The sequence below is a fragment of the Rhinolophus sinicus genome, chromosome 8 (genome assembly GCF_057876585.1).
Source record: "Rhinolophus sinicus isolate RSI-liver-muscle chromosome 8, RSI-T2T, whole genome shotgun sequence".
In the NCBI taxonomy this organism is placed as follows: Eukaryota; Metazoa; Chordata; class Mammalia; order Chiroptera; family Rhinolophidae; genus Rhinolophus; species Rhinolophus sinicus.
Window position 1 is genome coordinate 36,466,640 of NC_142508.1, and position 27,210 is coordinate 36,493,849.

Sequence of the window (27,210 nt, forward strand, 5' to 3'; positions counted from 1 at the left end):
AAAATATACAAAGAACAACACGTGCAAAGGCCTGGAGATGGGACTAAGCTTTGCATGTTCACGGGACAAAAAAAAGGCCAGTGGGATGAGAGAGTAAAGAGGGGGACAAGAGAGAGGTGGAGTCATGCAAATAAAAACAGTACTGGTCATACAGAATTGTCATGGGGATTAAATGGGTTAATACACGCACAGGCTGTTCAGGGGAAATCATAACTGAGTTAACTGGACAAAGAAGAGAGAAAACATTATTCTAGGCAAGAAACAGCATGTATCCAGGTCCTGGAGAGGGTGTGAAGAATCATGATGAATACAGGGAATGAGCAAAGGCCATACAAACTGCAGGGCAGAAAGATCCAGGTGGAAGAGTGAGTGGTAGGGGATAAGGCTAGCCAGGCCAGCAAGGGCCAGAACCTGGGGGGCTTTGAGGCGTTGACAACAAATTAGATTTGTTCCAGTGGCAATGGGGAGCCACTGAAGGGTTTTGAGCAGAGAAGTGAGCAAATCTGACACACTTTAAAATATTACTCTGGCTGCTATGTGGAGAATGGACTGCAGTGAGGCAGGCTGAGCAGAAGCAGGGAGGCCAGTGGGGACTGTGCAGCAGTGATGCAGGCAAAAGACGGTGGTGAGTGGGACCACAGAGGGCAACTTTATGAGATATTTGGGAGTTGAAAAGTTTGAGACTTGGAAAGAGACCGGAAGTAGAGGAGTAAACACCACCCTTAGATTTCTGGTTGAGCAGCCGGGTGGATGGTGGTGCCCTTTATGATGTCAGGAAAGCCTTGGGGAGAAACCAGCTTTCAGGGCAACATCAAGGACTCTATTTGAAGGTGGCTTCTGCGTTTGAAAATGTCAAGGAGGCTGCCAGAAATCTGGGAAGGGGTTTGGGCTTGCACCTAAAGCCTTCTACACAGGGCCTGCACTGTGACAGCCATTATATTACCGTCATTATGGAGGCGCAGTCCCCTAGGCATATTTGGGGTATGCTGCCCCTCCTCCTACCTAAATTAGTAGTAACTGTCTTCAAAGACGAAAGAATTTGTAGAGCTGAAATATATTCTTTATTTTAGGGATGGAAATAGGATAAAGGAGAGAAAGATACCTTTGTTAGTTGCCACTGTAGTACCATCGAAAGAACATCCTGGGGAAACAAGGAGGTGGTTGTGTATGGGGGGAGAATTAGGGAGTAGATATCCGAATCGTGGAAGTCTGGGCCCCAAAAGATGGATTCCGGGGTCTGAGGGAGGAGGGGGTTCGGCACCCGAGTCTGAGGAAGGAGAGTTAGATGGTGGGACTCCGGGGTTCTGGGTACTCACCACGCCAGCAAAGTCACACTGGCTGATACTAAGGCCGCAATCGCCGCGAGCAGGCACTGGTTGCTCGGCGTCAGAGCCTCAGGCCTGGCCAGCAGCTCACCCAGGCTCGGCCTCCAAGGTTCGATCATCTCCGCCTCCCGCGGCGCCCAGTGCAGCACTTCCCGAAAGGAGATCTGCAGCTCAGTCTCCCCGCGCGGCGGCGGACCGGTCACTACGGGGGCGCGCACGTCAGCGGGACGCGAACACCGCCCCCGCGCAGCCCAGTCCCCTGCGCAGCACCCCCAGACCGTTAAGAAAGAAGTAGAGTCGCGCCAGGGGGCGCTGGTCGTGCGTGATCACGCAGGAGAAGGTCCCGCCGTGAGTCGGCTGCACGGGCCGGATCCGCGCCAGGTACCCTTGGGCCCGCGGCATCTCTCGGAAGTAGGACAGGTCCTGAGTCCGGAGCTGCGGGACGCTCGGGCTGAAGCGGCGGGAGGAGCGAGCCACCCCGAGCCCAGGTCAGACTCTCCTTCCTCCACACACAAGCTCCGCCCCCAAATTAGACCACGCCTTCTTGAGCCCCACCCCCAGTCGTGATTCGGCAGCCCTTTACACATAACCCCGCCACCTAAATTTTGACTCGCCCCTTGGGCCTAATACCTGTAGTTGCTCTCCTGCTCTAAACCCTTACGCCCGGGTCCCGCACTGTGAGTCTTGACCCCTCCCCTTGCACGAAGCCCGAATCTAGACCGAGTTCCCCCGAGCGTCCTGACTCCATCCTCTATGAAGCATAACTCGCCTCCTAAACCCAACGCGCTGGCCCCGCTCCAACTCACACCTCCTCCTGCGAACTTCCAGGAATAAGTGATCTCCTCCTTAGGCAGCTGGAAGTTCACCGTGCACGAGAACATAGCCTGATCACCCCGAGTCACTGTCAAGTCCTGAACTGGAGACCGGGCCGCGTCACCACTTCGGCCCCGCCCCAGACCACCTCTCTTCCCCCCCGCTCGGCTCCCTTCTCTCCAGTTTCTCTGGTTCCTGCCCTTCCAGGCCCCGCCCCTCACCTGGGCAGTCCAGCGGGAGGTCGCAGACCGTGGAGTAGCAGCCGCGGCACCGGAAACGCCGAGCGACCTCCTGGAGTCCTATGGGCGGGAACACTGGGTCTAGACTCCACCTGCCTTCCCCAGCTCGGGTCTCTTAGGCAATTTAAGGTCTAAGTTTCCCTGGTTTCATCGGCCAGAACCTGGCTTCTCCGCCTTCCCTGCGCTGATTGGCTTTCACCTCTCTGTCTGGCCTTTAGTATTCCCATTGGTTAGCTTTCCCTTTCGGACCCACCTTTTATGAGGTTTGTGAGTAAGACCTGGTTAACTTTTCTCCAGGGCTCTTACGGGCCTCCTTCAAGTCTGCAGCCTACCCCAGCTCTCCCATTCCAAGTCCCAGGTTTCGTCGCGACCACCTCCCTTACTCCCGCAATTCTGAGCTTTGAATGAAATGCTCACCGCAGGGAGGGATGCAGGCCTTAACTGCAGAGAGAGAAGACACGTTATTACCCTGGAAGTCGCGGGAGGTGCCCACCTGAAGCTCCCATAGAGGATGTTAACAGGGTCGGATGCATTTCTCGGAGAGGGCGGAGCCAGGCCTGCCGCAAGCCACCTTGGGGGCGGGGCCACCTCGGGATCAAGCCAGGCCTGCAGCATTCCACTACGTAAGAGGTCAGGCATGGGCTTGCTGCTGGCTGAGGGAAGCAGGCCTGCGGCTTGCACTAAGGAGGCGGGGACAGCCCTGATGTAGTCCACCCAGGGGGCGAGGCTAGATCCTGGGCGATCCTTACGGACTCAGAGAAGGGTTATGGTCAGACTAGAAGTAGCCTTCTTTCAGTGAGTGTTCAGGGCTAGACCCAGAGACCCAGGAAGTCCGGGCTAATCTGAGAGAGGTCCATCCCAAGAACGGTTCCTAGCTGGGGAGGAAACCTTAGAGAGGGGGCGGGGCCAGATCCCAAGTGGTCTTCAGATCTTGTATCCCGAATGCCACTCCCCCCACCCCGGAAGTGGCTGAGATCCGCCAGGGGATCCGACTAAAGGGAACGGACGACAGTCTCAGGACTGGGGTTTTCTAATTGTGACTATGGCTGTGGGAATGAGATGGAGTCTATTTTACCTTCTTTAAGCTGTATAATGACGTTCCGCATTTTCTCAGCTGCGTCAGGGAAGGCAACCTCAAATGACCCTAGAGGGTGGAGGGAGGCCTTCAGTAAAGACTCTTGCCTCTTGGCCCGGCGAGCTCGACTGGAGTCACCATCATGGTGTCTGTGCCCCGTCCCCAGCCCTTCTCTACCCGTGTTTCTGGTATATACACGATTCTCTCTTCTTACCTCCTCCCACCCTGTGTCCCAGGAAGTCTGACAAATTCCCAAGTCTTCCTTCTGCCTCTTGACCACGGAAGCCCTCCTCTGTATCATCTGCATTTATCTTGTTGAAGGGAAAGGGGAGGATAAAGATCAAATTCTTCACCAAGGCTTCTTAAGCCCTACATGATCCAGTCTAGTTTCCTCTTACTTTCTATTCCACTCCGACTGCACACCTTTCACTTCCCCTTATAGGAAAAGAAGCATATTCTCCAGCATCTCGTGCTTGGCTTCTGTTTCTAGTACATCTTCCCCCCACTCCTACTCATCCTTCATGTCATGCCATACATAGGCAGTGCATACGTAGTCAGTGATGGATCTCATAAGAGCATTACAAAGGGGTTTGAGAGTTCACAGGATTCACATACTTCGTGTCATCCACTTACAAGGTTTTCCCTGACCACAAATCTGAGTTCCCTATTTTTGTCTCATAGTTCCCCACTTGTTACATTCATAGCTCTCACCAGTTCACAATTATGTATTTTTATATACACGGTGATCATTGAAGTCTGTCTCTCAAGTATGTAAACATATCCTTCTTTAGTGCTGTGTTCCCAGAGCTCAGGATAGGACCCTGAGTCTTAGAAAGTGCTCAGTATGTGCAGAATTCCAGTGTCCAAGTGGGGTGGAGACCCCCTCACACTGGTGGCCTGTGGCCCAAATCCATCCCTTAGATGTGTTATATTCAGCCAAGAAAGTGTTAAAATAAAAAAATGAACCAGTTGCCATCACATAAAATTTGAGGAAGTCACATAAAGTGTTTGGCATCTGTTTTTAAAAATCTGGAAGAGCTGTAACAGACACAGAATTTCCATGAGGCTGCAATTAGCTGGAGCTTAGTAGTAGCCACTCCTTTCAGACAGGGCACACACCCGCCACCTCTCCACAGTCCCTGCCTTGATTCATTTCTACTCTTTCACTCTTTCATGTTCTCTGTCCTTACAAGTGTTTGAGTTTTAACCACTGCAATAGCCTCCAAACTATAAGGTTTTGTGACTTTTCCAAAATGGATGGCTGGATTTAATGGCCGAGGTTGTTCTGGAAATCAGAAATGTGTCAGGGTGTTACAGGCTGAATTACATCTCTCCCAAATTCATGTTGAAGTCCTAACCCCCAGTACCTCAAAATGTGACTGTACTTGGAGATAGTCTTAAAGAGCTAATGAAGTTAAAATGAGGTCATTAGGGAAGCCTTAATCCAATATGACTGATTTCCTTATAAGAGGAGGAAATTTGGAGTCTCTCTCTTTCTCTCTCTCTCTCTCTCTCTCTCTCTCTCTCTCTCTCTCTCTCACACACACACACACACACACACGACCATGTGAAGACACAGGAAGAGAGAAGATGGTCATCTACAACCAAGGATAGAGGCCTCAGAAGAAACCAACTCTGCTGACACTGACACCTTGATTGTGGACTTCCAGCCTCCAAAATTGTGATAAAATGAATTTCTGTTCTGTAAGTCACCCAGTCTGTGGTAGTTACAGCAGCCCCAGCAAACTAATACACAGGGATTGCCAATTGCTTCCAAATATCTATTTCTCTTAGAACACTGTATCTCAACTGGGAAAGCACTCCCCAGCTAAACGACTACATTTCCCAGCCTTGTGACTAGCTCTGATCATGTGACCCAGTAGTGGTCATGTGACCAGGTTCTGGCTATTGAGATGTAGGTGGAAGTATGTGGGAGTCACAGGAAGTAACCTTAAAGAGAACTGGTGCCATCTTACTGATCCCTTCTCCTTATTCCCTGCTAGAATTTGATGGCTGGAGCTCTAGCAGTCACATAGGACCATGAGAACAAAGGCATCCCAAGCATGGCAGAGCAGAAAGATAGGAGGAGCTTGGGTCCCCATGAAAATGGAGCCGCCATATTAGCCTTAAGTGCTTATCTCAAGCCTTATTTCATATGGGAGAAATAAAGTGCTAGCTTTCTCGAGCCATTGCTAGTTCCTCTGAGATTTCATATCATACAAAAAGGGAGGGAATTGAGGATATTGGCGAGAATGGCTGTAGTGATGATCATTAGGTATAAACTGGAGAGAGGGGGCACTGAAGCCAGGACGTGGGTTCAAAGTGAGGAGTCAAGGACTCAGAGGTCTCTTCTTGGCTCCAGAGCAGGCGTGTGTTCTGGAGATGGCAGGATGAACAGGAGGATGTGGTCAGACTGGGGTGCTCAAAAGAGAGGCCAGGATGTTGGAGTCATCCAAGAAATATCTGTGGGCCAAACCAAGTGATTCACGGGGAGGGTGAATGTGGGATATACCAAGTGAGCCATGGGGGCAGGGTGTTATATCTAGTAAACTGTGGGAGTCAAGTAAGGATGTAGTGAAATGTCAGAAGAGGCTAAGGGGCTGGGGTTATATCAAGTGGACAACAAGGGGGTGTGGGTCAATGTTGGGAAGTCTCCCCAAAAGAGGTGCCTATCCCAGTAGCATCATCTGTTTTTGATTATCTGGGTCTGAGTCCTGGCTCTTCCATCTATGAGCACACCTGTCTCATCTGAAATGGCAATCATAAGTCCTCCTCCCTATGTGACTTTGGCCAAGTGACTTAACCTTCCTAATCCTGTTTTCTTGTTTATAAAATGGGGACAATATCAGCAGGGGGAGGGGGATTTAAAGCCACCATACAACAAAAAAGCATCCCCACCTCTGTCCCAAATTGTGTGCCAGGTACCATTGGGTGATTGCATGAGATAACACCTGTAAGTGCTTAGTGTGATGCCTGGCACACAGGGAGTGTTACAGAAGGATCAACCACTAGTATTACCATCCCCAAGTTTGAGATGGGGAAACTGAGGCATGGAGAGTTTAGGAACGTGGCCCAACATCAATCAGCTAGATCTGAACCCAGGTGGTCCAGCTCCAGAGCCCCACATGTAACCATTGCCTGTGGTATACTGTCCTCCTTTCTATACCACACTCTCCACTCCTTGGCTTATACACATATATACAAATGGTATCACCTGCCACCATCGAGAGCCACTCTGAGTCAGCATGTCTCTCTTGGGTCCTCAGTCTAGGAGACCTGGGAGTCAACCTTGCTTCTTCCTATTGCCCTCACCCCACATACATCTGGTCCAGATGTCTCCTGGATCTGTCCTCCCTGTATAGCTGAGCCCCAACTTTCTCATCTAGAAAATGGGGCTATAAACCCCACTTCACAGGGCTGGTATGAGGATATCCTTTAGGAGGTTAAGTAACATAAATCGTTCTGTCAGCATTTCCCATGTACTGGGCAGGTTTGGCATATACTCAAGTCCCTGACCTTCCATCTCCTCCCTCCTCATGACCTACCCCCCTCAGTTCAGACCTCATCTTGGCCCACCTGGACCACTGTGACTGGCCCGGTCACCACCAGTCTCCCTGCTTCTGCCCTTGGCCACATCCTGTCTATCTCTCCTTAAAATCCTCCAATGGCTCCGCCATCTCAAGAACAAAGGCCAAAGTTGGTCCAAGGGCCTATAATAGCAGTTCTCAAAGTGTGTTCCAGGAGCAGCATCAGCATCACCTAGGAACTTGTTAGAAATGTCAATATCCAGGCCCTACCTCAGACCTACTGGTCAGATATGGAGGGTGGGGCCGAGGACCATGCATTTTAGCAAGCTCCCAGGAGATCCTGACATACACTGGGGCTGGAGAACCACTGGCCTACAAGGTCCTACAGATGTGGACCCTTGCTGCCTCTCTGATTTCATCTCCTTTGCTCTCTCCCTCGATGACTCCACTCTAGCCCCACTGGCCCCAGGGCCTTTGCACTGGCTCTTCTCTCTCTGCCTGGATCACTCTTTTCCCAGATTATCTGCATGGCTCTCACTATCACCTCATTCAGGTCTTTGCTCAATTGTACCTTCTCTTTTGCGCCTCCCCCGACCAACCTGTTTAAAATGATCACCCTACTGGCCCATTCCCTCCCCTTCTGTTTTCTTCTGTAACATGGATCACCAACTGACATACTATTTCATTGATAATGTTTATTGTCTGTCCAACCCTTCTGCATATAAGTAACCCAAGGACAGGTGGTTTGTAGTTTGGTTGCAGCTGTGTCCCCGGTGTTGTTCCTGGCACATTCAATAAATATCTTTGGAATGTATTGCACCATCTTCTCCCGGCCTCCAGTCCGTCCTCCACACGGCCCGAGAGGATCTTTCTACACCCAGAGCTGACCCTGTTCTTCCCCTGATCACAGTCCTCCTCCTCCAGGATAGAGCCTCAAGTCTTCCTTACCTTTCAGCTGAACCCTGGACCCATGTATCTAGCTGCCTTCTGGGCCCCTCACAGTCACTGCATCCTGGCCCTCACCATCTACCCCAACTGCTTTTTCTCCCAGGCCCCCCATTTCAGGGATGACCCACTGCCCCACCCCTCACCCTGGGGCATGGAGCCAGACTCTGGTACTGTCCTCTAGCCCTCCTCTTCCCCTCTCTCTGAATAGCTCATCAGACCCAAGCCCTATCCCTCTGCCTTTGACTCTTGCAGCCCCATTCCCTTATCTCCACCTTCACAGCCCCCACCCCAGCTCAGGTCTCCTTCACCCCAGCCTCCACCCAGGCCTCCCAGCCTCCATTCTCTCCCTGCTCCAGACTGTCCCAAATATAGCTCAGCCCTAAGAGGTTTTGTTCCCCTCTTTTCAAAACCTCTGGGACAAGATGGCCTCTGTGATGAGAAAGGGCATTTCCTGGGGTCCTATGGCCCATTGCCAGCTCTGAGTTCTTCAAGTCTCCCTGAGGATAGGGGATTCACAGCTGAAGTCTTCTCCATGCTGGAGCCCCAGACACCCCCTGGATGGATGGGAACCTCCCCATCTTTGGGGATCTTTGTCAGAAGATCTTGCTTGGTGGGCAAGAACAGAAAACAAAAGAAGTAATGGCAGATGTAGAAATACGCCAAGCCCCCAGACCTTTGAAGTGGCCAGTTTATGCTGCACAACAGAGCTCAGGCTTCCTTCCCTGCCTCCTACCCCCAATAGTTCCAGTCTCTGGCATAAAGAACATGTTTTATGCCAGAGGAAGATCTCCTCCCTGAGGTTGTCTCATCAGGGGGCCCCTCTCTCTCACTGAGCTCCAAAGGCATCCTGGGAGGCAACAAAACTGTCCGACCTTACAGGTAGGTAAGTTGAGGCACAGGAGGCAGCAACACGTCCAAAACCTCATAGCCAAGAAGGTAAGCTACACAGTGAGGTCAGAACATACTGCTACCTGATCCCAGCTGGGCTTCAGACTCGAGGTTATTTCTGCACTGCCCCTTTACCTCTTGCCAGCATCGCCCTGACAAGTAACTGGCTACCTGGCGCCACCTCCTCCCAGATCAGTCACATTCCCAGGCCCTCTCTGCACATACACTATCTCTTAGGGGTTCCAAGCCTACATCTTCCACTGCTGCCATCCTCACCCCACTCACCTTGGGCGGTGGCCATCTCCTGGAGGGAGTGGGTCATCTGGGTGAAGGCGTCATGCAGGTGACTTCTCTCATCATAATCTGGGGGGTGAGGGCAGGGGTTGGGGGAAAGCAGCTCACCCCAACACCACGTTCCTTGTGTGGACATGTTCTAAGACATCGTCTGTATCTCTCTGAATCTCTATCCCTACCAGTCTCTATTCTCCCCTCTCTGAGTCTGTCCCTCCAGTCTCTTATCTTCCCCTCTCTGAATCTCTGTCCCCACCAGTCGCTATCCTCCCATCACTGAGTCTGTCCTGTCTCTATCTTTCCCTCTCTGAGTATCTGTCCCCCCAACTCTATCCTCCCGTCTCTGAGTCTCTCCTCCCCCCCACCCCCGTCTTCTAGTATCTATCCTCCCCTCTCTGAGTCTTTGTTCCCCAACCTCTATCCTCCCGTGTCTCTTGAGTCTGCCCCCCAAGTCTCTCTCCTTCCCTGTTTGCCCCCCCCTCCACCCAGCGGCCCTCCCGTCTCTGAGTCTCTGTCCCTTTGAGTCTCTGTCTGTCTGTCTGTGTGTTTCTCTCCCCCAGGGTCTCTCCAGGCCTCCCTGGCCCCACCCTCTGCATGCCCCGCCCAGCGCCCTGGAGGATGGTGGTGTGGTTTCCTCACTGATTTCGGTGTCCAGGAGGCCCTTAAAAGCAGCCAAGAAGGCTTCCTCGCACTTCTCGAGCTCTGGGCCCTCCAGTCCTGCGAAAGTCTGGCAGACACGGAGGCGCTCATTGTAGGATGTGAAGCAAAGGAGACAGGCCCAGGCGGGGACCCTGAAGACCATGAGGGCCACTAAGGCGCATGGGACAGCACTCACTGAAGCCAGCAGGGCCATAGCAGGAGGTCTTGGGCTGGGGAGAAGCTGGTGACCTTTGTGAGGTCACCATGGGTTGGGGAGGGGCTTGTGGTATGAGGCCAAAGGTCAGATTTCAGTTGTTGGTCAAATGTCAGGCTTGGGGTTTTAAGAGAGGAAGGATGTCAGGGGTCAGGGGTCATGGGTAGGGCCAGCAATCTTCAGGCTTGTGGTTGGGCCAGACGCCAGGCTCCCAAGAACCTCACCTGTGACCCTGGACGTGCTCACAGGTTAAAGGGTCTCAGGGACCCAGAGGCTGGCAGTGTGGCGCATGGTGGCCTGACAGGCCCTGGGGTAGGGTGAGGGGATGGGTTTGAGATGGAGAATGGAGACGCTTATGAGACACTGTGAGTGCCTGAGTGACACAGAGGGACATCAGAAAGCACAAGAGAGAGGCAGAAAGTCTGAGAGGCCACCGTGCAGAGACACACACACACAAACCTCCAGAGACACAATGGAGATGGAGAGACAGGAGATTTCTTGATGGGAGAGAAAGTCTTTGAGGGAAGAGAGAAGGGAATGCAGGGACAAGGACAGGAGAGACAGCCCAGCTCCTCCTCTCAGGGTCCCTGCAGCAGCCAGGCAGGGCGGGGCAGGGGCTGGGGGTCCCCGCCGGGTGGGCGTCCCGTGCAGGGCGCAGCCTGGGGAAAGCTAGGAGGCCGTATAGTGATCTCCTTGGGTGTCCTCCTCAACTATACAACCTCCTACCTCAGCCCGGGGGGCGCGGCAGGTGGACAGACAGACGGATGGACAGACACACAGGGGCCAGGAGGGTAAGGGAGGGTGGGGAGGGCCGGGGAGGCCCCAGCTGCGATGGTGAGCCCCCGACACGGACCCACAGACACGAGCTTGTGTGCGGCGAAGGCCCCGCAAGGTCGGTTCTACGGGTGGGTGCCAGGACCCAGGAATCCGGGCCCCCGGCCCCCTCCTCCCCAAGGAACCCAGGAATCAGCCCTTAGCCCCATCCTCACTGGGGACCCAGGAGTCCAGGCCCCCAGGCCCTCCTCCCTGAGACCCAGGAGTCCAGGTCCCCAGTCCTGTCCTCCTTCGGCCCTGGGAGTCCAGATAGGTCTGTCTCCCTGGGGAAGGCACAGCCTGGCTTCCTGGATGCTGGGTCAGAGGGTACCTCACCTGTTGTGGAGTTTGGCCCCTTGGGCAAGACGGCTCCCTATTCACCTGTCAGATTCAGGAATCCAGGATCAGGCTGAGGTAGGCCAGGAGATACGAAACCTTCAAAGTCTCTCTGGGTCTTTTTCCCCCCTCTCTCATCCCTCCTTTTGGCCTCTCATCATTTATAATGATGACAGCTCTGATCCCTGAGCTCCTACTCTGCCTCAGGCCTCTGCTGTCTCACAGTCCAGAGATCCAGGTGCTATCAGCACCGCTGTTTTGCAGCTGGGAAGGCTCAGCCCCAGAGAAGAGCAGGGACTTGGTAAAAGCCAGCTGTAAGTTGGGGGGTGGGGGAGCCAGGCTTCTCAGGTGGGTGGGACCCAGCACCCACCCTCCCACCCCTGGGCTAAGAGTCTGTGCACCTAGGGGTCTCTCCCTCTGCCCAGTTCTGTCTGTCTTGCTCTCACTGTCCCACCTCCATCTCCATCTTTATGGTGCTCTCTCCTGCCGCCTTTTTCCAGCCGCTAGGTATATCTCAGCTTCTGTCTCACCTGGTTCCTATCTCCTACATCGTGTATTTCTCCCTCTGCGTTTCCTCCTTTCTCACAGTGCCTTTCTCTTCATTCCTTCCTTTATCCTCTTTCTTCCTCCCTTTCTCCTCTCTCCCTCTGTCTTTGTCCCTCTCATTCTCTCTCTCCCTCAATTTCTCTGTCTCACTCTCCTCCGTTTTTTGTCTCCCTCCTCCCCTCCCCCTTCTCTCCATCTCTGTCTCCTTCACTCCCAGTGTCTCTCTCTTTTCCTCTCCCTCTTAGGTCTCTCTCCTCACTTCCCTTCCCCCTTCTCTTCTCTCTTGCCGTCTCCCTCCTTTCTCTCTCTCTTTCTCCTTCCTTCTCTCCCTCCCCCTCGCAGCTCTGAGCCAGGTCTGGAGCTGGGGGTGGGGTGGGGGTGGTTGGAGAAGGGGCCCAGGGCTGGGGTAGCGACCTGCTGAGGGGGAGGAGAAGCGGGAAGGGGGCGGAGGAGGAAGGGGGAAGGCGGGGGGCCAGAGACGGGTCTACGGTCCCAGCTTTCATCCCCCTTCCCTCCTTCCCAACCTCCCAGACCCTCAGGCAGGGGCGAGAGTCAGGCCAAGGTGGGGAGGAAGGGGAAGGGAGGAGGCTGCTCCCGCCCCCCCCCCCCAACAACCTGGCCCAGAGCCCAGGCCTGGGTTCCCAGCATGCCCCGGGGCTGCCTGGGGCCTGAGGAGGGGGGTGAGAGGAGAGGGGAAGCTGAGAATCTTAAAGGTTTGCAGGACCTGAGCATCTCCCTACTCCCCCAACAAATTTATCCTTGGGGAAACTGAGGCCCAGAGAAAAGGGTCAGGACTTGTTCAAGGTCACTAGACAAGGAGATGGTGGAGACTCAACTCCCTGGGCCTATTTGGGGTAGGGGATGGGGCTAGCCTTCCCCCAGGTCTGTGTCCCCTCCCCCTCTCTGTAGACCCTGGGCAGCCCCCAAGGGTCAGAGAGCAGACCCAAACAGTCTGGCACCATGGCAACCAGATGGCCCCGCCCCTTTAACCCCCATAGGGCTGGACTCCAGCTGGGGCTAAAGAGGTGGGGACTCCAGGGTTCAGGGGAGGAAGGGGCTGGGGGCCTGAGTTCTGGCGTTTTATGGAGGGTGGGGGCTGGAATGTGGGCTCCCAAGGTCTGAGAGAAGACCTGGGAAGCCAGACTCCAGGGTCCTGGAGTGAAAGGGGCCAGGGGTTCGGATTCCGGAATTCTGAGGAAGGGGGCTGGGTTGCGGACTCCCAGGTCTAAGGGAGGAGGGGGCTGGGGCCTGGAATCCCAGGTCCCCAAGGGAGCATGGATGCTGGGCCTCTCCTCCGCCAGACATCCCCTGCCCCCGCCGCTGACCCTGGCCTGTCTGGCAGCCCAGACAACCTCCCCCTCCTCCGCGGCCCCCTCCCACTTGCACGGCTCACCCTTGACCCCTCAAAGCCCCGCAGCCCCTTCTCTCTGTCCCTCCTCCTCCTCCCCTCCAGCCAGACGTTAACCCTTCCGCTGCCAGATGCACCTCCAAAGCTAGTCTCCGTCCCTGCACCTCCCCCGAGGGCGCGGGCGGGCATCTCGCCCCAAGTCTCCTCCAGCTCTGAACCTGGCTACCCAAGTCCATCTTTCCTTCCAATGGCATCCAGGAGGTGTTCCCCGCCCTCTCCTCTGGATCCCGGAATCCAGGCCCCCAGCCCTCACCTCCAAGGATTCAGGAGCCTGGACTCCCAACCCCCTCCTCCTCTTCCAAGAACCCAGCCATGCAGAGCCCCGGCTGCCTTCTCCCTCGGGGACCGCGGAGTCCGGGCCCCGGGCCCATCCTCCTCCCCTTCTGCAGACTCACGGCTCCGCGGCTCCCGCGTCGGAGGGAAGGGTCTCCCGGGCCCCACGGCCGCCGGCTGCTCTCCATCCTCCGCCCGCCTCGGCCGCCCGACGGCCTCTCCCTTGCCTCCGCGTCTCCGCCATCCTCCTCCCTCCTCCCGACGCCCCACGGCGCCGCGGCCCGGCTCCCAGCCCGGGACCCCGCGGCCCAGCCCCCTCCCCAGGGGGCCCCCGCCCCGGCCCCTCCCGCCGCCCTGCCCAGCGCGGCCTGGCTTCCCCCTGCCCCGCAGCTGGCCCCGGTCCAGGGGAAAAAATTCCATCCAGCCCGGGAGGAGGAGCGGGCGGGGGAGGGCGCTGGCGGGAGGCCGGCCGGGGAGCGTGACGCAGGGAGGAGGGAAGGGACAAAAGGGGCCGGGAGGCAGCGGGCCCGCGACGCTCCCACCGCTCCCTCCCTCCGCCTCCCTCGGCCGGGCCCGTCTCTCCCGTCTCCGCTTCTCGTCCCTCCACCTCTCCTCCCTTCCCTTCTCTCTGCCTGTCTCCTTGCCCTGTTTTTTCTCTCTCTCCCTCTCTCCCACTCCCTCTCCCTCTCTCCCTCTCTCTCTCCCCTCTCTTCTCCCTCCCTTTCTCTCCTTACACCCCCCCCTCTCTCCATCAGGGTCTGCTCCTCTCTCTCTCTCCCTGCCTCCTTCCCCTTCCTCCGCGTGGGTCTCCCCACCCATCACCCACTGGGGAATCAAAGGTGAATCAGACCCACATCTGCCCTTGCAGACGGAGCTCACAGTCTGATGGAGGAGACAGACCCAGACGCAGACAGTTCCAATCCCGGGTGATGGGGTATGACCGAGGGCGAGGCCAGCGACTGTGGGAGCCCAAGGCTGGAGGAATTCTTTCAGCTGGAGACAGCCCAAAGGACCTCCAGAGGAGGCAGTGCTTGTAGCTTGACCTCCAGGAACCGGGAGAAGTTAGATCTGAATGGCTGAGAGACAGAGAGGGGCGGCAGTAAGGGCGTTCCAGTCAGAGGACACTGCTTAAGCAGAGGCCCAAAGGCAGGAAAGCAGAGGCGATTCTGGGGGAACAGCACAGCAGTCAAGGCTGACTGGAGCCTTAGAGGACTGGAGCTCAGGAGCGCCGAAGACGAGGCCGAGGTGGTGGGCGGGGCCCCGTTCACTAGCGCTTTGGAAGCCAGGCTGAGGACTTTTTTTCTGAGATTGAATGGGAGCCTTGGACGGCTGTGAGCGAGGGAGGGGCAGGGTCAGATTTGGATGTCAGAAAGACCCCTGTGAGCCTTTTGGGAGATGCACGTAAGGGGAGAGACTGGTGGAGGCCAGGAGGCTGGGGTGGAGGATGCCTGAGCTGGGGCTGGGACCGTGGGGACAGAGAGGAGGGGCTGGGGCAGTGAATGTGAACAGGCCGGAGGGACTGAGTACTGACAGGCTCTGGGCGGTGACTGGTAGGGAAGATATAAAGAAGATAAAACAACCAGGAGTCTGGCCCAGGACCTGAGAGGACAAGCGGTGTTCCCAATGGGGAAACAGAAGGAAGAAGAAGGTACAGGAGAGGGACGATGCTGTACACAGCTTGGAACTTGGTGGACACTAGGGGCTGGGGGATATTTAGGGAAGATATTCAGGAAGTGGTGGGTATACAGTTCTGGGGCTCCAACAGTGGAAAATATATTTCCCTCCCACCCCGCACCTCGGCCACCCAGCTCTCTCTGGAGAGAGCTTATGCTTACCAATTTCTTGTGTATCATTCCTGAGGAATTCTATACATCTTTGCACATATAGTTTACCACCCCCTTGTTTTTATTGTCCCCAGATGGGATCACATTATTCTACTTTGCCTTTTTAACGCTATATCCCCAAATCCTCCTACAGCCGTACTTATAGAGCGACCTTAATCATTTTAGTGGCTGTATAGTATTCCACTGTATAAATTTATTTATTTATATTGATCCAATCAGTTGATTGGGAGACTTTTGTTTACATAAATAAATTAATGCTTATGCATATGCAAATCGCTGGTTTGTTGTTTTTTTTACTGATTTCCTCCAGTGCTCTTAAGCCTCTGAACCCAGATATTTGATTCTTACTTGTAGGTCTTTTAAAATTTATTATTAATTACTAATGATAATAATAATAATAATGACAAACATACCCTTTACTGAACGTCTACTTGAGGACAGGCCCTGGGCTGGGTATTTGTTATCCATGATATCATTCAATCATTACAGCAATCTTATTATTAGGAACTGTTTTAATGTCCTGAATCATTTTGACTTTGGGTAAGAGCCAGAAGTTGCACGGTGCCAGGTCCGGTGAATAAGGTGGATGAGGACACACTATAATATTTTTATTTTTATTTATTTATTTATTATTTTTATTTATTTATTTATTTATTTTTTAAAAATTTGTGTTGGGGAAGGGAAACAGGACTTTATTGGGGAACAGTGTGTATTTCCAGGACTTTTTTCCAAGTCAAGGTGTTGTCCTTTCAATCTTAGTTGTGGAGGGTTCTGTTCAGCTTCAAGTTGTCCTTTCAGTCTTAGTTGTGGAGGGCGCAGCTCAGCTCCAGGTCCAGTTGCTGTTGCTAGTTGCAGGGGGCACAGCCCACCATCCCTTGTGGGAGTTGAACCGGCGACCTTGTGGTTGAGAGGACACGCTCCAACCAACTGAGCCATCTGGGAGCTCAGCGTCAGCTCAGCTCAAGGTGCCGTGTTCAATTTCAGTTGCAGGGGGCGCAGCCCACCATCCCTTGCGGGATTCGAGGAATTGAACTGGCAACCTTGTGGTTGAGAGCCCACGCTCCAACCAACAACTGAGCCATCCGAGAGGCAGCTCAGCTCAAGGTGCCGTGTTCAATTTTAGTTGCAGGGGGCAGAGTCCACCATCCCTTGCGGGACTCGAGGAATTGAACTGGCAACCTTGAGGTTGAGAGCCCACTGGCCCATGTGGGAATCGAACCGGCAGCCTTCAGAATTAGGAGCACGGAGCTCTAACCACCTGAGCCACCGGGCCGGCCCCCTATAATGTTTTTATTTGACAGAAATTGCCATATACCAGAAATGATGTGTGACATGGAGCGTTGTCATGATGGAGGATGATTTATGGCACACTTTAAAACACACCTTCTCTCAACCGTAGCTGTCATGGAGCTGAAGTTCTGAATAATGAGTGCCCAAGTTCACGGAGTAAATGGCAGCGCCAGGATTCAAACCCAGGCTCCAAACTCCATGTTCTGTCTTTGGAGGTGGGCTGCCTCTGTGAAAATGTGCAACTTACTTGGGATGGATAATGGGCACGTGTTAGACCTGTCATGCACACAAATTCACATGTGATAAAAAGGACCCTGCACCTTGACTTGCATCCAGAATTACTGTCACTCTGCATTCACCCCAGATGCCCCCATAGTCAGGTCTGGATGGTAACCGCATCGCCCTGCTGTATCCCCTTGTCCTGATGCTGATTCCGTGGTTCTCAGCATCTGGGGCTGTTTCTGGGAATTCACAGAGGGCACGACCCAGGTCTGAGTCACCTCTGTGTCCTCAGTATCACCCAGCATAGGGTGTGGCTCAGAGCAGGGGCTCAGGAAAATGTTTGCTAAATGAATGAATGGAGAGATGTATGAATAATGTATGGCTTATGGGTTAGGCTGGGACTTGCTTAAGCCTCTGGGATAAGAGAACATAATTCCTGTTAGTTCCTGAAACAAAGCCTCCCATTGGTAGTGAGTCACAGGAACCACTGTTTCCATCATTCTCTGATATGCAGGGTTCACAAATCCTTTGGCACCTAAGACTCAGCTACTTCATGTCCCCAAATTCCTGAGTCTCAGGAGCCTCCATTTCCATGAATACTTGAGACTCAGGAGCCACCATTCATTCTCTTCAAGCCCTGAGACTCGCTATCCACATTCCCATCAGCCCCTGAGTTTCAGGGTCCACCATTCCCATCAGCCCTGGAGACACCGGGACCACCATTTTCATCAGACATCCACATACCATTGTTGTTGGTCCTGATACTCATCACCCATAATTCCCATTATCCTAATGTACAGGGACCACCATTTCATCATCAACTCCTGAGAGACAAGTTCCACCATTCTTAGTATTTCTCAGAACAGCGTGCCAGTGTAAAAATATAAACATCCGTCCTTCACAAGGCCATCCCCAAGTTCCTGGAACAGGAACTGTTAGCCAGGGAGACACTTCAGCCTGCCCTAAGGTAAGTCTGAGTCAAGGATTCACTTGTTAATACTCTAGAGAAGGAGACACCAGGGTACCAGGAATATCAAAGCAGCAGAGAATTCTTCCACATGAGGGGTCAGCCCCAAATCTGAGATAATCCTACAGCACCACTTAATCCTCACAGGTGCGGTAATCCTCAGACGGGCAGAGCATCAGAAATACCAGACTATCCAAATGCAACAGACACTTCCATTGTACCATTGAATAATCCCAAGTGGCAGTTTGCCCTGGTGGACTTGCAAGAATTGTGGACAGCGTTCTCTCTCTCTCTCTCTCTCTCTCTCTCAGACAAATTTCATTCCACCATTAACCCTTTTCTGGACAGGCTGTTTGGAAAAATAGGTGTGATTTTGGGGGGAGTGTTTCTCTGCAGTCTGTCTCTTCTCCTTTGGGCCATGTCTTCTGTTTATCTGAATAGTGAAGGGCCTTCAGCTGCTCTTCACATCTCAGCAAAAGGTAGGGAAGGTGGTTCTGAGGCTCAAGGAGACTGGAGTGGGGATGGTTTTTGCAAGCCCATCAGCTGCCATCCACTTCCCCCTTCCTCTGGTAATAGAGCCACTCTTTCCTATGAGAAACCCACTCCCTGTGACTCTAACAAGAATGTCCTAGCATTAATGCCCATCTTGCCTTTCCCAAAACACTTGGTCTGGTCTTATGACTCAGTATAGGCCAATCAGAGCATTCATTCATTTGTGATTTCCCATAAGAGCTGATTCGAATCCAAGCTTTTATTTTTTTTATCTTGACACTTTATTTTTTTGTCTTCTAAAATATACAAGAGTCTATACGCACATACAGTGTTTTTGTTTTCCAAGAACAGAATTCTATTATATACAAGGTGTGATCAAATAATATGGTGAATGTTTAAATTAAAAAAAAAATTATTACAATATTACAATTATTACAACACATTGCCATTAATCCCCCTCAGAGTACTCCCCCTTGCTTTGAACACACTTACCCCACTATTCTTACCACTTTCTGTAGCAGTTCTGGAAGTCCTTTTTTGTGAGTCTTTAGTTGCACTGTCATGGCTGCCTCGATGTCCTGAATCATCTTGACTTTGGGGAAGAGCCAGAATTTGCACAGTGCCAGGTCCGGTGAATAAGGGATGAGGACACACTATAATGTTTTTATTTGACAGAAATTGCCGTATACCAGAAATGATGTGTGACATGGAGCATTGTCATGATGGAGGATGATTTATGGCACACTTTAAAACATACCTTCTCTCAACCGTAGCTCACACCGGACTGACTGCACCAAACAAGTTGAAACTTGTCATACATTGTTACTAAGGTTCAACGTGCCACTTCCCGTATTGAAGATCCCTGTCGTTCCATTGGATGGCACTTGGCAGCAGCATTCACCATATTTTTCTATCACAATGAGAAAGGTTCCATGTCACACATCATTTCTGGTACAGCAATTTCTGCCAAATAAAACATTACAGTGTGTCCTCATCCACCTTATTCACCGGATCTGACACTGTGTGACTTCTGGCTCTACCCCAAAGTCAAAATGACCCTGAAAGTTAAACATTTTTAATCAATTCAGGACATCGAGGCAGCCTCAACAGCGCAACTAAAGACACTTACAGAAGAGGACTTCCAGAACTGCTTCAGAAAGTGGCAAGAATGATAGGATATGTGTGTTCGAAGTGAGGGGGAGTATTTTGAGAGGGATTAATGGCAATGTGTCTTTTATTGTAATAAATTTTTAAAAATTTAAACATTCACCTTATTTTTCAATCACACCTCATATAGCAAGGCATTTAAGAGCATGGACTCTGAAGCCAGACTGCATGGGTCCGAATCCTGGCTCAGCCATTTTAGTAGCTATGTTTCTTTATGCCTGAATTTTGTCATCAGTGAAATGGGTATGATAAGAATAGTATCTACATCACAGGGTTGACACATGAAGATTAAAGGAGTTAATATATGTAAAGTGCTTAAAACAGTGTCGGCACATTGTAAGCCACATAAAAGGATTATCTGTTGTTATTATTCCTACAAAGAAATAGAGAGCTAGCTTGTTGTTCTAATTTCTTTATATACATGCACAGGATTTTACCTAAACAGTACACTTTATACTTATGGAGATATTTTTGCTGCACTCTTCCCTCCTCTTGCCCCACCTTTCTCTTTTCTTTGCTTGCTTTTTCTTGATTCCTCCCTTCTTGCCCACTCCCCAGGTGCCTCTCCACCCTAAATCAGGTATTGTATCTGCTGTGGGTTGAATTGTGTCCCCAAAAGAGATATATTGAAATCTTAATTCCCAGTACCTGTGGATGCATCTTTATTTACAGATGGAATCAAGTTAAAGTGAGGTCATACCGGATTAGGGTGAATCTTAACTCCAATGACCGGTATTCTTTTAAGGAGAGAGAGATGTGACGATACAGAGGAGACACAGAGGGAAGATGGCCATGTGATATGGAGGCAGAGATTGAAGTGATGCAGCTGCAAGCCAAGGAAGGCCAGGATTGCTGGCAACACCAGGAGCTGAAAGAAGCAAGAAGGAGCCTTCAGAGGGAGTGTGGCCCTGCTGACACCTTGATTTCTGACTTCTGATCTCCACAACTGTGAGAGAATGAATTTCTGTTGTTTTAAGCCACCCGGTTTGTGGTAATTTGTTATGGAAGTCCTAGGAAATCAATACAGTCTCCATGTGCAATGCAGGGAGGCCTGCGGGGTCTCTGCTCCCGCTCCCCACAAGAGAACGCAGGACATGGTGAGGTCAAAAAGGAACACCCATGGAGCCATAGGTAGGGGAGTCATACCACTATACTCTCTCTGGCAGCACTATACTCTCACTGGAGGCTGGATCCACACTGTCCGCAACCAGCCATCCTAACTGCAATCCGCACTTGCCAGCCACCATCTTCTTGCCAGCCCCCATTCTTTCTTTCTCTGCTAGCGTAGCCACAGCAGTTATATTAGTGGCCAATGGCTCACTGGTTACAGCTGACAGCCAACTAGCCACAGCTGATGGCCATCCAATCACAGATGATGGCCATTTACTACCTGAGCCAGCACCTGTCTATGTGAGGCCGAGAGCCTGGAAACTTTCTGGGGCTCTGTCCCCACACCATGTCACCATGTTAAGCTGTGTGTTTTTCCATACTTTAGTTCATGCTAATGTACACACACACACACACACTGTGGGGACAGAGCCAGGAGTACAGTTTCCAGGCTCTCAGCCTCACGAGGAAAGGTGCTGGCTGAGGTAGTAAATGGCCATCAGCTGTGATTGCATGGCCATCAGCTGTGGCTAGTTGGCCGTCAGCTGTAACCAGTGAGCCATTGGCCACTAATATAACTGCTGTGGCTATGCTAGCAGCAAATGGGGGCTAGCAAGAAGATGGTGGCTGGCAAGCGCAGATTGCAGTTAGCACTGCGGATTGCAGTTAGCAAGGAGTCGGTCGGTTGGCAGAAAAGCGGACAGCAGGTCGCACATCGTGTGAATCCAGCCTCTAGTGAGACTATAGTGGTATGACTCCCCTACCTATGGCTCCGTGGGTGTTCCTTTTTGGCCTAGCCACATCCTGCGTTCTTGTGTGGGGAGCAGGAGCTGAGACCCCGTAGGCCTCCCTGCACGACACACACACACACAGAAATATACGTATTTGGTCTGCATTAAAATTCAGCTTCAGCCACAGTATTTGTTCATGTTTTTCTATTTTACTTACCTCTGACTTACCTCTGTCAGCCTTACCTCTGCCTTTTGAAGGCTGAAACACTGAATGCAACCTTGAAGGTCATTTCTGGCATCCCAGAACTTGTGTGAGCTCAGTGAATATGTCGTCAATTGGATTACCATCACATATCAGCAGTGTAAAAACATTAGTAATTTTGAACAAGTCAAGTTACTCCCATCTAATGTTGAGATCTTAATAGTTAGTTTCAGATTTAACCATCCTAGTATAACTTGGAGTTAAAATCTTGTGTGTATGGTCAAGGTTGAAATTGTATCAGTCAGTTGAAGTATAAATGTGTGTGACTATGTGTGTATAATTATATAATTACAGGAGTAAGAGGCTGAAATAATTAATTATGATTGTGAAAACCTGTAGGTTGCAGGGGGAAGTTTCAGAAAAGAACTCTGAAAAAGAAATTAGAATTTAGGAAATTAATTGGAGGCGTGGTCTCAGGCTTAATACTTACAAGGGAGTACAGGAGGCAGGTTAGGCCCTGGATGAAGCTGAACTATTATGCAGTCATAACAAAGGCCTCAATCAGTCCCACAGGGAACTCTGGAGCTGGATGGCTCGGAGGAGATGTCTTGAATTAGGGCAAGGGGATTTGGCCTTTATACCACACATCTACCAGTCATTGATGTGGGCTGCCCCAGGAAGGGGCCATAACCACCGGGAAGCAGCTCCCTGCCTCTGACAGCAATCTCTGGGAGGGGGGCTTAGCTCCATGCCCTCAACACTCCCAGCTGCTGAAGAAATCACTGAGTACTTCAGTTCTGAGTGGGAAATCTACATGCCTTATCCACTCAAAAAGGCATGTGAATATTAAGGATGCTTTAATTAGACACCATTACGAAGATAGTATCTCTTCTGGGAACTGACAAAAGCTTCTAAAAAGGTAAATAATCACATGAGGCAAAAGACCAAAGATTAGATTAGCTAGAAATCCAGAGGTCATTTTTTATGGCAAGCAGCCTTCTTTATAGAATGGTTTGGTATTCTAGCCTTCATATTATTAAAGAAAATAATCTTTAATCACTGTATTTGAGTTTTTAGTTATTTAATTCCATTTAAGTCGGGCATCTTTTAAGAAAAGTATTATGTGAAAATTCTTCACATTTGTGAAGATGAATTTAAAAAGATTGACAGTTTTGCTGACTGAAATTTCTTGAAGTGGAAATAAAACCCTCTAAAATCATGTATGGCACCTTCTATGATAAATCAGTTTTGATCCAGGCATAATAATGAATGCAAAGAGAAGGAAAAAAATAAGAAAGGGTCAGAAATGAGGTGCCCCAAACAAATTTTGTCCTCACTGATCAAACTTCAAAACAACATTTTTAAAAATTAATTAATTTATTTTAATTAGTTTCAGGTGCACCAAACAATGTTATAGTTAGACATTTATCATTTATATCCCTCACACAGTGACAACCCCCTATTCCCCCATCCACTACCCCTCTGACATTGCACACAGCCATTACGTTTCCACTGTCTCTATTCCTAATGCTGTACTCCGCTTCTTGTAAATATATATATAAAATTGTAGTTGACATTCATTATTGTTCAGCTTCAGCTTTAGGTGTATAGTGCAGTGATCAGGCATCTACACCATCCCTGAGGTGGTCTCCCTAATGAGACAAGTGTCCATCGGATACCCTACAAAATCTTTACAACATTTGTGGGGGCAGAGCCCCAGAAAGTAGTTTCCAGGCTCTCGGCCTCACATAGAAAGGTGTTGGCTCAGGTAGTAAATGGCCAACTGTGATTGCATGGCCATCAGCTGTGGCTAGTTGGCCGTCAGCTGTAACCAGTGAGCCATTGGCCACTAATATAACTGCTGTGGCTACGCTAGGAGAGGGAGGAAAGAGGGGAAAGAGAGAAAAATGGACGCTAGCAAGAAGATGGCGGCTGGGCTGGCAAGCGTGGATAGCGGTTTGCGGACAGTGTGGATCCAGCCTCCAGTGAGAGTATAGTGCCGCCAGAGAGAATATAGTGGTATGACTCCCCTACCTATGGCTCCGTGGGTGTTCCTTTTTGGCCTCACCATAACCTGCGTTCTTGTATGGGGAGCGGGAGCAGAGACCCCGCCGGACGCCCTGCATGACAACATTATTAATTATATTCCCCAAATTGACTTTCATATCCCCGTGGCCATCTTGTAGTTACTGACTGTGCTTTCTAATCCTCTCCCCTTCCTCCTTATCGCCACCTCTCTCCCATCTAGCAACCCTCAGTTTTTCTTCTGTGTCTCTGAGACTGTTTCTGATTAGTTCCCAAATTTATAGAAAACTCACCCAACTCAACTCCAAAAAAATAAACAACCCAATTTAAAAAAATGGGCAGAGGACATGAAGAGATATTTTTCTAAAAGGACATACAGATGGCAAACAGACAGATGAAAAAATGCTCAACCTCACTAATCATTAGAGAAATGCAAATAAAAACACAATGAGATACCACCTCACCCCCATCAAAATGGCTATCATCAATAAATCAACAAACAACAAGTGCTCATGAGGATGTGGAGAAAAGGGAACCCTTGTGCACTGTTGGTGGGATTGCAGATTGGTGCAGCCACTATGGAAAACAGTATGGAGGTATCTCAAAAATCTGAAAATGGAACTACCTTATGATCCAGCAATTCCACTCCTAGGTATCTATCCGGAGAAATCCAAAACTCTAATTCAGAAAAAATCTATGCACCCTTATGTTTATTGCAGCACTATACACAATAGCCAAGACATGGAAACAACCGAAATGCCCATTGGTAGATGACTGGATTAAGAAACTGTGGTACATTTATACAATGGAGTATTACACAGCCATAAAGAAGAAAGAAATCTTACCATTTGCAACAATAAACCAGCTCTTGTTGTTAAGAGTTCGCGCTCTAACCAACTGAGCCATCTCACCGCCCCACTGGCAGCTCAGGGGCAGCTCATTGTCTTCAACCTAGTTGTGGAGGGTGTAGCTCACTGGCGCATGTGGGAATCAAACCAGCAACCCTGCTGTCTAGAGCTCATGCTCTAACCAACTGAGCCACCTGGCTGCCCAGGACTTTCTCATTTTTGATAATGGCAGGTTAGGTTAGTTAGATCAACCCTTCTGCTGAAAATAATTAAAAATGCTGGATAAAACACTAAAAACAATCTTTATAAAATCATGAAAGACATGACAATCTAGTGAAGAATTTCCCAGCTGACGTTTAGAACTCAGAGAAATAAGCAGAGCACTCTCAGTTGTATTTCCTGATACGTCAGTATTGCCAAGCTGCTTTTTACTGATGAGTGTTTCCTTAGTTTGATTATGAAGATGAGCTGCAGTTTTCAACAGACTCCTGGAATGAGGGGAAGCAAAATAAAAAGTGGTGCCAAACTGGAACCATGGCAAAGGGAAGAACAAACTTAAACCCTCTCTGGAGGAAGGTACTTCACAGAAAATTGTTAAGTGCATAGCTGTATCAGTCAGGATCTCAATAGGAAACTGAGGGCAATGTCAGGGACCTAATGAAACAGAAACTAGTGAAGGGACTAGTTACAGAGTACGGCAGGGTTAAGAGGTCCAGTAAGGGATGGTGAAGAAGGAATCCAAGTACAAGCAAGAGCCATTACCACCCCAGACCTAATGGGACAAGAAGGGGCAGGAAGGTGCCTGAAGCCAGTGAGAGCTGTAGCCGTGGAGGATGGGTGTATTAGCCAGGGTTGTCTAGAGAAACAGAACCAACAGATATAGATACGTGGGAAGAGAGTTATTGTAGGGAATTGACTCACACAATTATGGAGCCTGAGAAGTCCCATTATCTGATGAAGCCAGACATTAAAAATATTTGCAGAAATGTAAATACAATGCCACTCTTTTCGTTGGTTTTTGTTTAAAAAAATAGAGGAATATTTTGTTAAATATATTATTTGTGTTAACATGTAGCTTTAAAATGTTATTTTAAATGAATTAATGTATACATATATTGATATTTTCTCAGTTTTGATTTCTAATAAGGCAAATATTGATGGATATAACCTGCATAAGCAAAAGCTCTCTGGGGCACACAATACTTGTTTTTCTAACAGTGTAAAGGGGTCCTGAGATCAAATAGTTTGAGAACTGCTGCCCTAGAGATACATGTGCACAGTTACCCCAGATGCATGTGCAAGAAAGTTCACATCAGCATTGCTTGTCACAGCCCCAATCTGGAAGCAATCCAAATGTCCACTTAGAGTCAGATGGACAAATAAAGTGTGGCATATCCACACAATGGAATACTATGTAGCAATGAAAAGAAACGAACTATAGCCACACAACAACATGGTCCATTCCCCCAAACACAGTGTTGGAGAAAATAAGAAGACACAAAAGAATCCATAAAGTCTTGTTCCAGAAAGATAAACATTTAATCTTAAAAACAATCAAAAGAAAGCTGTATAAGTGATAGCACTGAAGAGAAGAGTGAAGGCAAAATTATAGAAAAGAATGTTGCTTACTTCCGGGGGGATCGAGGAGTTACTGTTGGGGAAGCCACTGGAGGAGATTCTGAAATATTGTATATATTTCATTTCTTGACCTATATGACGACAGGGGTGTTTACTTTAAACTTATTCATGATATGTGCATGAATACATTTGTTTTATGCATCTTTCTCTATGTATGTTGTACTCACAAGAAACAACTGAGGGTAAGTCTTACATCTGCTTCTGAAACTACTGGGAAAGCAGCAAAGATTCAGTTTGTGGTCCGCTTTTATGGAATTACATCATCACTTTTGACCAAATCTTCCTGAAAAGGAAGTAATCTTTTTCCTTAATCAGTTTCTATTAGTGAGGAAGGAAAGCTTAATAACTCGGTAGCAATATCACTATCACTAGGAGACTTTACTGACAAAATGAGCATGTTTGTATCAGAACCGTGCAGTATGGTGAACTGAGAAAAAAACAAACAAACAGACAAACAAAAAACAGCTAAAAGTGCTGAGAAATTGTTGTTCCCGCACTCTAATGTTAAAATACGAAAATTAGACTACTATACAGGTTTAACTCTTTCTGATGAGTTAATTTTAGTGTTGAATATTTACAAAAAAAAGCACCCAGAATTCCCACATACACTGCTCCCAACTTCCCCTAATGTTAACATCTTACATAACTGGTGCCAAGACTACACAATGGGGAAATGATAGTTTCTACAACAAACAGTGCTGGGAAAACTGGATATTCACATGCAAAAAAATGAAATTGGACCCTTATCTTACACCATATGCAAAAATCAATCCAGAATGGATTAAAGACTTAAACATAAGACCTGAAACTGTAAAACTCCTAGAAGAAAACACAGGGAAAAATGGATTTTATGGATATGATACCAAAGACACAGGCAACAAAACAAAAACAAAAAATGGGACTTCATCAAACTAAAAGGTTTCTGTACAGCAAAGGAAACAATCAAGAAGTGAAAAGATAATCTACAGAATGGGAGAAAATATTTGCAAACCATATATCTGATAAGGAGTTAATCTCCAAAGTATATAAGGAACACCAACAATTCAATAGTAAAACACCTATTAACCCAATTTAAAAATGGACTAAGGACTAGAATAGACTTTTCTCCAAAGAAGACATACAAATAGGTACATGAAAAAGGTATAAGAAAAAAATAGATACAAGAAAAAACACTCAACCTCACTAATCACCAGGGAAATGCAAATCAAAACCACAGTGAGATATCACCTCACACCTGTCAGGATGGCTATCATCAGAAAAACAAAGACAACAGGTGTTGGCAAGGGTGTGGGGAAATTAGGACCCTTGCACACTATTGGTGGCAATGCAAAATGGTGCGGTT

At 49.6% G+C, this 27,210-nt stretch overlaps 1 protein-coding gene across 17 annotated transcripts; it reads right to left on the reverse strand.

The window, feature by feature from the left end:
• Positions 1-1,038: 1,038 nt before the first annotated feature.
• On the reverse strand, positions 1,039-14,322 carry SPACA6 (sperm acrosome associated 6). Of its 17 annotated transcripts, none has more exons than XM_088800561.1 (10): positions 13,458-14,320; positions 11,109-11,153; positions 9,746-9,833; positions 9,101-9,178; positions 3,453-3,521; positions 2,795-2,818; positions 2,360-2,437; positions 2,134-2,241; positions 1,604-1,760; positions 1,389-1,527 (listed from the first exon to the last, which is right to left on the reverse strand). In XM_088800561.1, exons 1-9 carry the CDS (start codon positions 14,085-14,087, stop codon positions 1,606-1,608), a joined length of 1,275 nt encoding a protein of 424 aa, XP_088656687.1. In that variant the 5' UTR covers positions 14,088-14,320; the 3' UTR covers positions 1,389-1,527; positions 1,604-1,605. The 17 variants fall into 17 exon arrangements, 10 of the variants coding, with proteins under 10 accessions (XP_088656694.1, XP_088656689.1, XP_088656686.1 ...); XM_088800564.1 differs by having other exon boundaries at positions 1,604-1,776; positions 13,458-14,319; XM_088800563.1 differs by having other exon boundaries at positions 1,385-1,776; positions 13,458-14,317.
• Between the last annotated feature and the right edge of the window lie 12,888 nt (positions 14,323-27,210).

Excerpts from the sequence above, each read along its gene's own strand:
- SPACA6 (XM_088800559.1), bottom strand. The coding sequence starts at position 14,087 with ATGGAGAGAGGGGGGGGTGTAAGGAGAGAAAGGGAGGGAGAAGAGAGG. Across the intron at positions 11,154-13,457 it reads GACGCGGGAGCCGCGGAGCC|GTGAATAGGGAGCCGTCTTG; the intron begins GTGAGTCTGCAG and ends TGAATCTGACAG. Across the intron at positions 3,522-9,100 it reads GGAGATGGCCACCGCCCAAG|GGTCATTTGAGGTTGCCTTC; the intron begins GTGAGTGGGGTG and ends TCCACCCTCTAG.